The following is a 13506-nucleotide window of genomic DNA, read 5'->3' as shown; positions in this document are numbered from 1 at the left end:
GGAATTTGAACCAGGTCACTTCGTGAGTCGTGACTGTTATGGGCATATCTTGAGACTGGTAAGGCGTGCACTGCGGAGACTCGGAGGCTCGCAACTGATACTTATCACTACAGTACACATCACGTCGGGAACATCTCTTGTCTTCCGGGCCGCTGGCGCGCGTCACAGAGAGCAAGCCTAATGGCATGTTCGAGCCTCGTCGCGTCACAGCGGTAACGTGTCTATGAATACATCTGCGTATGCCTTGTCAACCATTCCCACTCCGGAAATCCGTAGAGTTCAGCTCTCCTGAACAAGATCATACTTCGTGGCCACGCCGTAAGCTCAGGCGAGCCGGCCCGGTAATCGACGCCGTACAACCGTCCATTGTGACCCAAGACCTTCAGGTTTCGCGCTCTGGCGATCAGGTCTCGGATTGATGGGAGGTCGGCGGGGGTCCGTAGGTGGAGGTAGCCCAGCCGAGGGAGTTTTGACCACTGAAACGAAGGTGCGAGTCGGTAAGCCTCTCGGAGGTATGGTGATAGGCACGCACGATGAGATCGAGAGCATCCGGCTCGAAGACGTCGGCGCAGACATTGACTACCAAGCCAGTAAGTCCATTGGGCAAGTGGCAAGCCAGAGTGCTCATGAAGTCACAGGTGAGCACTCCCCTCGGAGCGATCAAGGCAAGCTCCAGAACCTCGAGGTTTTTAAGTGTTGCAAGGATGGCCAGGTAAGGAATCAAACGGGCCTCAGGACATGCATACATATTAAGGCGAAAACGCCGCAACGCATGTCTTCCCAAGAGGATTTTTGAGAGCAATCGGCGCTCCAATGAATACGAGTAGCCGCCGTCGGCCCATGATACCAGCATGTCCTGCAAGCATAGCTCGGTCAATCGCGGATTACGGTCGCGCGACGATGCCAGGACTGTCAGGACTGCATCCGCGATGACTTCGTCTAAGCTGATTGTCAGTGATTGCAACTGAGCGAGTCCCTTGAGGAATGGTCCGAGCCGCTCCACAGACTCCAAGTCGAGGTATAACAACTCGACATGTGTGAGGTTGGGTAAGAGTCGAGGCGGGATTCTGGTTATCCACGTGGCTGGGAGGCTAGCCTTCCGTAGGGACTCTCCGTGAAGGTAAATGGAGGAATCTTCCGCGACGTCCAGATCATCTACAGGAGTCTTGATCAAGTGTGTGCCGCTATCGATTATCGAGCGCAGAGCTCTGAGGCCGCGCAGCGGAAGACCCTTCAATGCTAAGCATCTAGGAGGAGAGAACGACGTGTTCAGAACGTAAGATATAAAGATTGTTGACAATGAGATGTACTTACGGAAGAGCAACCTCATGTAGCAAAGGGCATGTCCTACCCAGTGATTCGAGGATCTCGAGAGAAGGGGTCGGGCATTCCCCATACCACACCAGCGAGTGCAAGTTACACAAATGGTACGTGGCGAGCATCAGACATCCTATAGGCGAGCGTCAGCATTGTCTAATACACGACAATCTGCAGTGCCTTCAACACTTACGCAGGTCAAAGGCAGAACCACGGAGGTTCTCCCTCGGCTCGTAGGCACGTACTTCTAGCTTCTTGACAACCCTCGCAAAATTCGAATCCTCCATGATGTGTTTGAGAATATCGATGGACCTGGAACTCCGCCCCTCTTTCGCCAGCCCCGGGATCCCTGAAGAATTGAAATGTACGTCGTCATCCTCGTCCTCGTCATCATCATCTGCCTCATCATGATAACTGTACTCCCAGGCTCCAAATTCGACGGTGACTGATGAGAAGACCAGAGGGACGACAAGGTCGTGGAGCATTCGAGATAGTAGGAGGCACACAGGCCTTACTTCTCGAGGCGTAAGATCTATGATTTGGGCTAGAATTTCTGGTGGCAGCGAAACACGTCGTTCCGTTGGCATGGCCGGCGTTGCGTTCACTGGCGAGTCTACAATATATTCATGGCAGTTATAACAGAGATTCCAGAGAACTCACATTAGTCCCAGAGAAAGCACAGCGACTGCAGCGCGTTGACCTCGGTCACTTGCGTGGGATCCGCTGCCGACTACAGCTTATTAGCAGCCTGACCGCTCGTGGGGCATAAGCACTGGTGTTGACATCCGAGACTTGTCAAACAGACTTACCAAATGCTACAACGCACCGTAGCGGTAAGTCTAAGACAGTGTACCGTCAAGTTGTGGTAGTGGTCAAAGTGATGTTGAGTTCGTCGCTGCTTTGGCGCCCGCGTGTGGCTGAGTCGCTGGCCACACCGGGGATACTGTAGCGAACCCCACAACCCGGATGGGGGTGTGACGTGTGACAGGCTTTACACGATCCGGTGCAGCGGCGGGGACGCGTGTGACGGGTGACGCGCCCGCCGGATGGCGGTCTTGTCGTTGTGCCCGCCGCAGGCGCCGCTCCTAGCACCTATCGACAGTGTTGGCGCCGGCGGCGGGGTCGGGTGTGACGTGTAACATGTCGTCCCCGCGGCGGCGGGCGGCGGGCTTGTGACGCGTGACATCCGGGTTGTGGGGTTCGCTACAGTATCGGCGTGGGGGCCGCGCATGCGCGTATTCTGTACGCACAGTTCGCACTGCTTCATAACATCGCTTTTATGAGTCTGTCACAACGACATGCGCTGCGCCACCGGATGAACAAGAGTATAGCTTCATGTTATGTAAAGATGAGTTCAGGTTGGCCACGGTCTGCGGCGCGTCACGGTCGCGACGCGTGTGTCATCTCTGATGACACACGTCGCGACGAGTCGCGTCGCGCTGCATCAGGTATTTTTCTGAGCCTCTCCCTTGGCCTCAACGTCCATCGTTCAACATTCAGCGCTCAATCTCTCACGTCCAGCTCGACTGAAATTCCCAGCGCCCCCAAATATGTCCACGAATTCTACAGTCGCTGCCCTACCCGACGGGCCTGACTACATCCGCGTTGGAGTGTGCCTGTACGGCTCGTCGAAAAACGACCCCATCTCTGATGACCGCTTCGGCGACGACAGACGGCGCGTTGAGATCGAGTTTCGACTGAAGCTACCGCGTCCAGACCTGCCACCCACCGATATCCGACGCTACGCAACCGACTTCATCAACCTGTACTACCCCAGCCTCAAGCATACGCAGAAATGGTATTGCGAGTTTTGTGGTGTGTCCTACGATTTTCGCACACGTATCTGCAGCTGATTGGCCCATAGACCAGCCCGCACGGATGTCACAGCAGGACGTGACTTCCGCATGCTCCAATACACCTCCGTTCGTTCAGATCTGGGTACGTACTCGCATCGAGCTTAAGTCAGATTGCAATTGGACATGGCTCGCCAACTACTCACGACAGTATCACTTTGTTTGCGACCCAAGGGCCGGTCCGTGCGCGGACGCACTCCGTGCCGTCCAGCTACTGTTTGCGCGCCAGACAGGCTCCCCGACGCCGCGCCGCCTTCGTTGGCGGGAAGATCCGCTCGATTTCCCGCCGATGGCCGCCTGCGCAGGCTGTGAGCGCGAGGAGACGGCGGATATGCCCACATTGAAGTGCAGCGGGTGCGATCTCACCAGGTCGGTCCCTCATCATATGTGCCGATGATCTCTTCACTAGACTTCGACTTCCTTGCATCGATGTCTAGATACTGCTCCGCTACCTGCCAGAGAGAACACTGGCCAGAGCACAAAGTGCTATGCAAGACCCCCAAGAAGGTCAAGTGGGTATGGCCGTGAAGATGCGTTGTTCACGAATACCGGCCGCGTTCGTCGGCCTCTTCTCTCGAAACCCCCGCAGCCAGTGCCCAATGTTCAACGTTCAACGCTCATCTTGGAAGCCCTGGTCCACGGTCAATATACAACATCAGCCATGGCGATGTCGTGTACCTGAAGATTTTTTGATGGACGCCTCCGTATTACCAAGTGTATTGTAATATACTTCGCCGGGTACTTACTACTGGCGCGTGCTTCGTATTGCTGCTATCTCACTGCCTGTAGCTCACTTCCATTCGAGACAGACTGTAATTTGTGATGCATTCTAATCATGTTCAATTCATGATCTTGTAGTCCTTCTAAATGCGGTAAGGCGCGCGGGAAACCCTTCTACGGACCGACTGAAATGCCTACAAGGGACGCGAGATGCGCGATTCATGCTACGAGTGCGTCCCTAGGCCATTGACAGAACACGTTGTGCAATTCAATCTGCAGCGCAGACTGCAGCTACATATTATAGGTCCGTGAGTGCTCAGATCCACTGCAGTACTGTACATAGGGCCTTGGTTACAGCGGTTTTCAGAACTATGCGGAATCGCGAGAAAAACGAAAACGCACCTCGGGCACTGGGCCAGCGCCCCGAGCCACGATTAGATTAGATGCAGTCCGAGTTAGGAAGCCATTATATTGATACGACGCTGCGCGTCCCGCCTCTCCGAGCGAGCGATGTAACAAGCTTCAGGGTGAAGTCGACTGTGAACAAAAATGGGAAGGGTATGTAAATAAGGCATGCAGAGGTCTGGTATCTTTTCCCCATCCAATGACCATTCACTTTAGCCTCGGATGGAACCACTTGATCAAATTTACTCGAAAAACCAACAGAGCTCATCTAGCAATGGTCCTCGCACTGGACCGTAATTTAGACAGCCAAAGATGTATGTAAAGCTGTTTGTGCTCCACATTTACCCTGGTCATAACACCCAATGTGCACAACATTGCCCTTGCCATGCAACAATATAGTATACTTACATTGATTATCAATTCATCACAGAATGGGTCCTGCTCAACGTGCTGCTTCACTCCGGATTTCATTTATTCATGTCTGAAAGTCAAAAGATCTTGTTCGCGGACTGAATGTATATGTACTACTTACGTTAGAGCAACTGAGTCGTTCGTACTTACTGTATGTTGTTTACATAATCAGCTACCCACACTTACTATATATGCTATATTATATACATTGCGCGCCGCGCATTGTGAGCCCTACTTTTCCACCGTTTTTCCTGCTGCATTGGTGTGTCAGCGTAGCTCGCTGCCATCTTGTTGTCATTTACATGTAACGACTGTGATTTCGTATGCCTGCTGACCGAAATGGCCTAGCTTATCAGTTCCAGATTTGGCCACTATCTAATCTAATCGTGGCTCGGGGCGCTGGTCCAGTGCCCGAGGTGCGTTTTCGTTTTTCTCGCGATTCCGCATAGTTCTGAAAACCGCTGTAACGACCGCAAACCACAGACGAATTGTGATGGGCCTTAGACAACGCTGCGAGTCACCTTCGATAGCTCAGCTGGAAGAGCGTGAGACTGTAATCGGATACTTACCGCTATCTCAAGGTCGCTGGTTCGACCCCGGCTCGAAGGATCTGGTGGCGTTTCAACTGCTTTTTTGCCCTCCGAAGCTCCCATGGTCGGCCTATCTGCGCAGTCTGAGTTGAACCGCGTCTCAAGCTCCATCTACCATGTCCGACATTCGACCTGAGAGTCAGGTCCAGCCATCATTGATTCCTCCGTTAGATACATTGTTCTTCAATCCTAGTCTAATGGAACTGGAGTTCCTGCATGAAGCTGTGTCAGCGGACGATGGTGAGATGCGCAAGAGGATTCTGGAAGTGCAAAAAGAGTGAGCTCAAATTTGGCCTGACGGCGGTTTCTAACGCACTGGCGATTCTGTAGAGCTTAGTAGGCATCATGTACTGTGTTCAGCAGTCGCATCCATGTCATGCGAATGACCACACTGATCATAGTGCGAAATACCCGTACCCTTGCATCCTCGGTTTCCACCATGTTGCCCTCATGATGTCTGGAAACCCGATCTATCCAGCTGTGCTGAAGAGCGGGAAGAGAGGCGACACAGTATTCCTCGACCTCGGATGCTGCAGTACGTTCTTACGACTTATGTGGCGATCAAGTGCGTGCTGGATGCCGTTTTCTCTGCACAGTGGGCACTGACGTGCGCAAGCTCGTGCACGATGGGTACCCCGCTGCATCCGTCCTCGGATGCGACCTGCGGCAAGAGTACATCGACCTCGGGTACAAGCTATATCGTGATCAGGAATCCTCGAGCATTCGCTTCTTCACGTCCGACATATTTGACGTCCCGCTGTCCTTCACGCAGCCAGCTACAAGATTGGAGGGCCTCGCCGGCACGAAGATCGCGTCGCTTTCCCAGCTGATCGGCTCCCTCACGCACATCTACATTGGAGCGGTCTTCCATCTCTTTGACGAAGCCACGCAGTACGCGATCGCTTTGCGGCTAGCAACGCTGCTGAAGCGCGAACGCGGAGCCGTCATTTTTGGGAGGCATCGAGGGCTGGAACAGGAGGGCATGATAGACGATCACTTAGGCCGGTGAGTCCAGCTTGCTAATCAAACCACTCAGATGGTCATACAGATCCTCGCGCAGGACGCGTTATGGACATTCGGAGCGGTCCTGGCCAGTTCTCTGGAAGAAGGTCTTCACCGAAGCAGAGAGCGCTGAGTTCGCTGAGCGGCGGGTCAAGGTAGAAGCCAAGCTGTCGGAAATATTCTGGCAGCATGTCTTTGGGAAGGGACGATGAGGCAACATGCTCGTGTGGAGCGTACATATTATATGAGTACATCACCTCATGTAATCCAAATCGCATACGGCCAAGGGTTTCCGACGCGGGTATACGTGGAAGCGTCTACGACGTGCTTGAAGCGCTCCTACGTGGTAGCCACCACCATCCAATACCAGCAGTCCATCCAGAGCCTGATGGAGGTTGATCTCGCCCAAGGACGACGTTCTCCACGCGATGCCACCACCCTTTGGGGATGAACAATGTTTCGCCTTCCCTCAGGATGCAACTGTACCCCAGCCCCGAGATCGCTTCCACAGAGCGCGACGGCGCATCAGGTGCGGCGACAACAGCGAAGTCATCTCCGCTGTCGGATGGCTGGAGCGAGAGGTTGATAGAAGACGTGTTCCGCAGAGCGTGTTGCCCGTCAGCACGCTTTACGAACTCGGATGCGCTCGGCGGGAGGAGGAAGATGTGCTTCGCGTAGCGATTAGGCTCCGCAGAGGCGTACAGCTGGTAGAGATTGAAGTATGGGTCGTAGTGGAGAGGTGTGATCTGAGGAAGTTGGGATTAGTCTACGCGCGACACAGCATACATCGGGACGCACAGCGCCTGCGGGACCAATAAAAAAACTCGTCTGATACAAGTCAGCCTCGACAGGGCCATCTTTGAGTAGTGGACCCAGAAGCGGAGGCGGCTGTATGCGTTGTGTAAGAGCTGGTATCTAGGGGTGAAACCCAACAGTTGTCAGCTTGTACTGTGCACTGGACATCCGAACAACCTACTTACGTCACCGCTCGCTCGCCATTGCGCAAGGTACAGTTGTCGCCCGGCAACCTTGCCGCCGTTGGACTGATCACTCTCGATCCAATCGAGATATCGCCCGAGTGGCAGGCTGACTTGTTCAAACGATCCAGCTACGGTGTCGTCGTAGCGCCCTAGCTCGATGTCAATGATCCGATCTTCTGCCTCCCGTAGACTGCGGAGTAATTTGTGTGCCCTCGAGTCGCTACTCGGAGATGCCCGCTTGATGTGAAGGGGGGTAGCGTTCGGTGACAGAGCATAATCCAGGAAAATTCTGGAGTCGTCAATTTTTGAGGTTGGGACCGGTGCGGTCTGAACAGGATGTGCCTTGACGTAGGATACGTTGCGATACTGTGAGCCAATCGCCCACCGTAAACCGTACTGACACGGTCGATATTGACGGCAAGAGTGAAGAAGTATCTCTGAATGCATATTTACTGACGTCCGGACATCATTTAGCATTGTTCGCTCGCTCGGAAAGAAAGAATGACGCGCAGACTCAACTCTTCAACTGGAACGTCGTTTTCAGTTCAGCCTCGGCTTGCAATCAAAGAATCTGCGGGTCGCTCTTCACAGTCGACGTTGCCCTTGGTACGTTACCACCCTATCGACCGCAGGATTCCTGATCATATTTTAGCGCATGGCGCGTGTTGGGTAAAGGTGGCTCTCTGCTAGGCACGATGTGAGATCAATGTATGCTGGACTCACGCGTAGTGATCAAGCAACAGTTACGGGCCCGGGGTCAAGCCTGACTGTGAAGGTCTTGCTTTTAGGTGGTACTCTGAGTGACTGGACTCCGTGTCGTCACCCACCTTCGCGATGATCGGAAGATGCAAGCCACTGGCCAGAAGGACAGTTGTGGGAGTCCCCAGCCAGAAGTTCCCGATAATTAATGGCTAGATGGAGAGCTCACCGTGACGGTAAGAGGGCTAAAGTCGAGAATGACATTGCTCACTGTACTCTGACTACTCAGGCTGTCCACATGCATTACGCGACCACGTGACACAGTGACTTCGCGGTCGCGATCCTCCTCCCCCTAATTTTACATGCTGTGCGTCAAGTACTGAGTCCGTCATCCTCAGAGGCTTTAAATTCATTCTGTAGAAATTCTACACATCCTTTTCCTTTCCACTCTACCACCACCTCACTGCCAGCACCCTCGCCGGGCCTCGGAAACTTTGGAGTTGAACATCGCTTCTGGTATGCGCATGCCTTAATGCTGTTGTGCTTACTCACTACTATTCGTATTTTTCAGCATATATGCGCACTACGACCTCGTGTATGCGTTTTCTTTGATCTCTTTCCCCGTTGAATGTGCCGGACCCATCCAAGATCCCATTTTACTGCGCCCGCACTTCGTCAGTCCGGGATCGCAATCTACTTCAGTAGTCAGTGGTGAGCCAAACTCGTGGCTCTTGCGATGGGGGTTCTCGCAGACTGCAACGTGTGTAAATGTAGAGACTAATCAATTTTACAGGATTTGAAACGCTCAATGGCAGCCACTGGCAGCTATGAGGAGCTGTCAGGACGCAGCTCGCCTACCGCCCTTCACGCAAATCAGAGATGCCCGCTTAACGACTCCGATTCTTGCTTTCGTACCGGCAATGCTGGATCAACTTGCATTGACTCGCGGGGCATACAGTCGAATGCGATGGAACTTCCGTGCTTGTCACAAAGTGGGTCTGCCATGAGATACAGGCAAGCTGCGAGAACCGATTGGTATGCATATCTTCTGGGACTGGGCGTATGGTTGTACCATCGAGTAAGTACCCCTTTGCGGTCGAGATCGCGCCGGCCCCTGCTTACAATACCGCCAGAGAAACAGCATGATGTCAAATAGTAGTACAGCTGCTACCTGATAGACCGCCCTGTCCAGGTGCATATTCAGCAGGTAAGTAAGTTATATGTTCAAGGAATTCGTTCCACTACTGACTCACGCGACCGCGACATTGCTTCAGCGAGTGACTGGCCTGCAAGTGGCAGTGGGAGGATGTGGCGGACGTCTCCTATCGGAGCCTCAATGAGGGATACATCTACATCAACCCGATCGAGCTCCGCTCGTAGCCGGTGGCACGGGCAGACCTGTGAGTGTAACAATTGCGTCGTTCTCTCTTCGTCGACCATCTGTCTCTGCCTGCGGGTATTGGACAGGCTAGAGGAATACACCCCTGTGATTTGTTTCAATCATTGTCTCGGTGTTGCGCCATAGAGCAACTTCGGCGGAGCTAGGACGAGCGGCCGACCCCAGTGCACTGTGCGGACTAGAGCTCGTGCGATCCACGACCACTTACAGCCTGAACGCTACCTATCTCGCAACACCGTCCTCATGCCTTGCCCGTCGCCTCGCCTCTCTCTCTGAACGCTCTGCCCAGCTCTGCCATGTCCAATGAGACACAGAAGGCCGACCAGATAACGTACAGGTTCTACACGAAGCTGACACTCGTCGTCCACCATGCCAGGGCAACCTTGGAGGCACCGACAGAGGCCAAGGTCGACAAGTGGGTGAGCGACACCGACTGTATGAGCTTGGGCTGTCGCTGACTTCCCACAGTTCAACTTGGAAACCCCAGACCCGGAGATCTTCAGGGAGCAGACCCGTCTCTATCGTAGTATCTCGACCGTTCAGCCCGTACCCGCTTTCCAGCTACAGGTGCTCTTGTGCGTCCCGGAACTGGCGAGCAATCAGGTCCTCGTCTACCATGCCCCTAACTCATCGCGGCTCCGCATCGACCCGACGCCGACGTACGTCCTACTCGAGTCGTGGGACCTCAGCTTCCAGCCCGAGCAGCTGCACTCGCGTCGCGGCGATGACCGCTCGGACATCACACCACCAGCCATCTACAAGCACGGTATCTCGCTCTTCAGAGGCATCTTCACGCTGCTGCGCATACTCCCTGCGTGGAAGCTCGCGCGGCGCAGGCGGGCGGGCGGGACTCGGAACGGGAACTTCGGCATTGAACTACGCATCGCGGGGCAAGGGCAGAGCAGGGGGGATATCTTGGATTTCGGTGCGCAATGTGGCATCGTATGCATGTGTGGCGCCTCGCTTACACCGGCTCACAGACACGCCACCTGCGCCAGGGGCCTCCCCGCTCGCGCAGGACGTGCACACCTTCGCGCCTATCACGCACCCGACGGGGACGCTCTCGCTGTCTGTAACGTATCTCACAACCCCGCACTTTGAGCTCGATGCGCTCGAGTCGTTGCTGTCGTCGCGGTTCCTGTCGGACGAGGGCCCGGACTTTACGCCTACGCTGGTCAAGAACCAGCAGCGGGACTCGCTCTCGACCTCCCCCGGCAGCCTGCCCACGCGTACGTCATTACCTCGCTCGCCGCCCTCTGCGTCATTAGCGGACCGCTTCGTCGTCCCCCCGCCGATGAGCTCGCGCACGACGTCGTTCCCGACCGTCGGCGGCAGCAGCCCCCGCATGCCGAGTGTGGCGTTACCTTCCGCGAGTCCTCGCATGCAGAATGTGGCGTTGCCTTCTGTACGGCGGCTCTCTAATGCTGGGATGGGTGCAGGCTCTGCGTCAGGGCTATCAGACGAGTCCTCACGGCAGGGCGCTGGCTCCATTGGGTCAAGGGATGACGGGCCAGGTGTGTCGGCGTTAGGCCCTCGGTTTCGGAAGGAGAGCCTCGGTGGAGGGCGGGGTACGGTGAGTCGTTTGCTCATCGACTATACGTTGTGTGGTGACGAATCGGTGATTGTACAGGAGCATTCGTCGGCTCAGGGAGCTTTGCCCATTCGACGCCAGCCCATGAACACTATCAACCCCTTCAAGTCATCGACCCTATCCTCGGGCTCACCGTCGACACATTCACCCTCACCGTCGCTCCGTCAGAACTCTCCGCTTTCCTCCCTGCCCGGAGGCCCGTCTCTTCCATCTCGCCCTACCCATACGTCGCCGACGTCGTCGCGTGCAGGCACAAGTGCTGTACCAGTCGCCGTGAAGATGCCGTCTTCCCCTGTCACGCCGTTCCGACCATCCCCGCCATTCGCGCCGTCGAGCCTAGGTGACAGACGGTCATTAGCTAGCGCTGAAGGGGTCACAGGCGGTATTTCAGAGAGTCCCGGTGGTGCCAGGAAGCGATACTCCAGCAGCTTCGGGCACCGGTATGCCTCAACAGGAGGTGTGGGCAGCGAGGGCAGCGCAGGGAGTGGTCCAAGGGAAGGGGAACGTGTGGCTGTGAGTGTTAGCTCGGCTTGCTTATATGGCTGAGCTGTCGTGATGTGATTCATGCTGACGTTTACCGACCAGGGCGCCTCTTACCTGAGCGCGAACACGGATGATGACGATATCTCGGCGTTCGTGCAGGACATCGACGCACGGAAACCGCTGCAGCGACTGCGCGAGCAGAGCGAAACCTCGCCGGCCGAGTCTCCGGTGGAACCCCAGGCTACAGCAGAGCCGGAGAGGCCGTCTGGCTTGCTCTCCCGCGCCCGCACGCTGTCGATGCCCGAGCCGATGTTGGCGACGGAGGCCGCGGTGGACGAGCGGCTGCGCGAGATGAAAGGCGCGTTCGTGTCCAGCCTGCGGGGCCTCGACAGTCGGCGGCGCGCCAGGGGCGGCATCCCAAGTCCGGGAGGGCGCTCAAATGATGCACGCGGTACGGGTGGCTCCCCCACTGAAGAGCGTCAGGGAGGTCTTCCCTTGGATGGTGCTAGGATCCCCCCTGCGAACACTGGGCTGCCCGCGACGTATGTCCGGCCGAGGATGGGTTCCACGGCGAGTGTCCGGTCTGGCTTCAGCGTCGCGTCGGGAGAGGTGCTGGGCAAGATGGATCCCGAGATATGCGACCATCCTGGAAGAAGCGGCGCGCACTAGGGGTCCACACGCGAGTAGATGAAGTGTGGTGGGCCTTGTACTATCTATGCTGCCTAGACGCGCGGAGGCTCGCGTATTATTGGACTCCGCCTAGAGAGCGCAGACCTCCACGACCTCCATGACGATGACGACGGTATGTATATATGTATTCCCTGTATGCTTCCCCATGTTCCGCCATTTCGTCCGACCCTGCATTGCTCCACCCTCCATACGACGAGGTTCCCCCTGCGGCTGTACTTATATTGGGTGGTATAGTTTGTCATCATTGTCTCGCGTTCCGCTTGTTCTCATTCGTCGACGTAGTACTGATGTAGCATGCAACTTCGCGGACGGACGGTATTCGGTGTTCCTACATATGTGCACTTATTGCTTCGCATGTCTTGCATACCCGCAATAGCAGACGACCATTCATTGTCGTCCTATCCTCACAACATCCCAGATTAAATATCAATGGGGTGTCATTCCCTTCCCTGCTCGCATGACATGAGAAGTCAGCGGCTTCAAAGCTTCAAGGTTGTCTCAAGATGTCAGCAATACTACAACAATGACGCGGACGATGCTTCAAGCTCGTGCTGCCATGTCAGAACGGACGATGTGTGGCCGGAGGGCTGCTTCGATCGACTGACACTTCCCCCCCAGTGAAAAACGCATCTGCTGGGAGATGCTCTGAGATGCTCGGAGCTGCTCGGTGGGGCCGCTGTCAAAAGGACATCTGCGAGCAGCTCTGAGCAGCCTGGAGCATGAAATCCGGACTTTTCGCATTTTTCTAGATGCTCGGAGCTGCTCTGAGCGTGAAAATTACGCGTATGCAGCTGGGAGCAGATCCGGGCATATTGCTAGATGCTCCTGTATTGCACTAGCTGCCAGAAAAATATTGCATTTATCGTGTATACGTTGCCCGCATCCTGCGCCGCCCGCGCCCTGCATACCGCGCCCGCGCCTGCGCGCCCGCACCCTGCGTACCGCCCGCGATATCGTGCTCGCCGACAGCATACCACGCCCGCCACCCGCATATCGCGCCCACGCGTTCCCGCCCAGCCACCCCGGACGCTACCTGCATACTACGCCCACCCGCTTCCTACATATCGCGCCTCTCACTCGCACGTGCCTGCTCGCCCGTATTTCCGAGTCTTGACCATTGCACTTCACTTCTTCGCCTTCGATTTTTGGCCTTGATGCGCGGATTTGACAACTACTGTAGGTATCGACAAAATGTAAGGGTTACAAGCACTGCAGAGTCCTCCATATGCAAATGGCACGCACGAATAATTGTCTTGAAGTCGGGAACATTCAGGGCCTTCTTTCCTGTCGCTCGCTGGTGTCATCGGACAGGTATCAGTCTTGCTATCTGCAATGTACACTCCGAGACGTACCATAGAACATACCT

The 13506-nt window shown here is 55.4% G+C and overlaps 5 protein-coding genes and 1 non-coding gene across 6 annotated transcripts; 4 read left to right on the top strand and 2 right to left on the bottom strand.

Moving 5' to 3' along the window:
• Positions 1–62: 62 nt before the first annotated feature.
• B0H18DRAFT_1007946 (uncharacterized protein) lies at positions 63–2402 on the bottom strand. Its single transcript, XM_048028753.1, has 6 exons — positions 2127–2402; positions 1978–2072; positions 1511–1921; positions 1315–1450; positions 533–1247; positions 63–476 (listed from the first exon to the last, which is right to left on the bottom strand). Exons 3-6 carry the CDS (start codon positions 1902–1904, stop codon positions 222–224), a joined length of 1500 nt encoding a protein of 499 aa, XP_047893222.1. The 5' UTR covers positions 1905–1921; positions 1978–2072; positions 2127–2402; the 3' UTR covers positions 63–221.
• A 423-nt stretch (positions 2403–2825) lies between these two features.
• Positions 2826–4028, top strand: B0H18DRAFT_1007944 (uncharacterized protein). The gene is made up of 4 exons (XM_048028752.1): positions 2826–3132; positions 3182–3255; positions 3322–3539; positions 3608–4028. The coding sequence occupies exons 1-4, from the start codon at positions 2868–2870 to the stop codon at positions 3696–3698; spliced, it is 648 nt and encodes a 215-aa protein (XP_047893221.1). The 5' UTR covers positions 2826–2867; the 3' UTR covers positions 3699–4028.
• Positions 4029–5226: 1198 nt separating this feature from the next.
• Positions 5227–5315, top strand: B0H18DRAFT_t105. Its single transcript has one exon. It is a non-coding gene; the product is annotated as a tRNA-Tyr (tRNA).
• Positions 5316–5412: 97 nt separating this feature from the next.
• Positions 5413–6510, top strand: B0H18DRAFT_876948 (uncharacterized protein; the record flags this gene model as incomplete). Its single annotated transcript, XM_048040523.1, has 4 exons — positions 5413–5573; positions 5698–5831; positions 5893–6301; positions 6357–6510. 4 exons carry the CDS (start codon positions 5413–5415, stop codon positions 6508–6510), a joined length of 858 nt encoding a protein of 285 aa, XP_047893220.1.
• A 105-nt stretch (positions 6511–6615) lies between these two features.
• B0H18DRAFT_876881 (uncharacterized protein) lies at positions 6616–7725 on the bottom strand (the record flags this gene model as incomplete). The annotated part of the gene is made up of 3 exons (XM_048040519.1): positions 6616–7044; positions 7097–7213; positions 7279–7725. 3 exons carry the CDS (start codon positions 7723–7725, stop codon positions 6616–6618), a joined length of 993 nt encoding a protein of 330 aa, XP_047893219.1.
• A 1947-nt stretch (positions 7726–9672) lies between these two features.
• On the top strand, positions 9673–12119 carry B0H18DRAFT_1119235 (autophagy-related protein 13-domain-containing protein; the record flags this gene model as incomplete). Its single annotated transcript, XM_048033916.1, has 5 exons — positions 9673–9795; positions 9845–10301; positions 10357–10949; positions 11007–11480; positions 11553–12119. The coding sequence occupies 5 exons, from the start codon at positions 9673–9675 to the stop codon at positions 12117–12119; spliced, it is 2214 nt and encodes a 737-aa protein (XP_047893218.1).
• Positions 12120–13506: the final 1387 nt, after the last annotated feature.

The sequence above is a fragment of the Fomitopsis serialis genome (genome assembly GCF_022376445.1).
Source record: "Fomitopsis serialis strain Sig1Antser10 chromosome Unknown B0H18scaffold_34, whole genome shotgun sequence".
Lineage (NCBI taxonomy): Eukaryota > Fungi > Basidiomycota > Agaricomycetes > Polyporales > Fomitopsidaceae > Fomitopsis > Fomitopsis serialis.
Note: the sequence above shows the minus strand (reverse complement) of the source record. Positions and strands in the feature narration are given on the sequence as shown.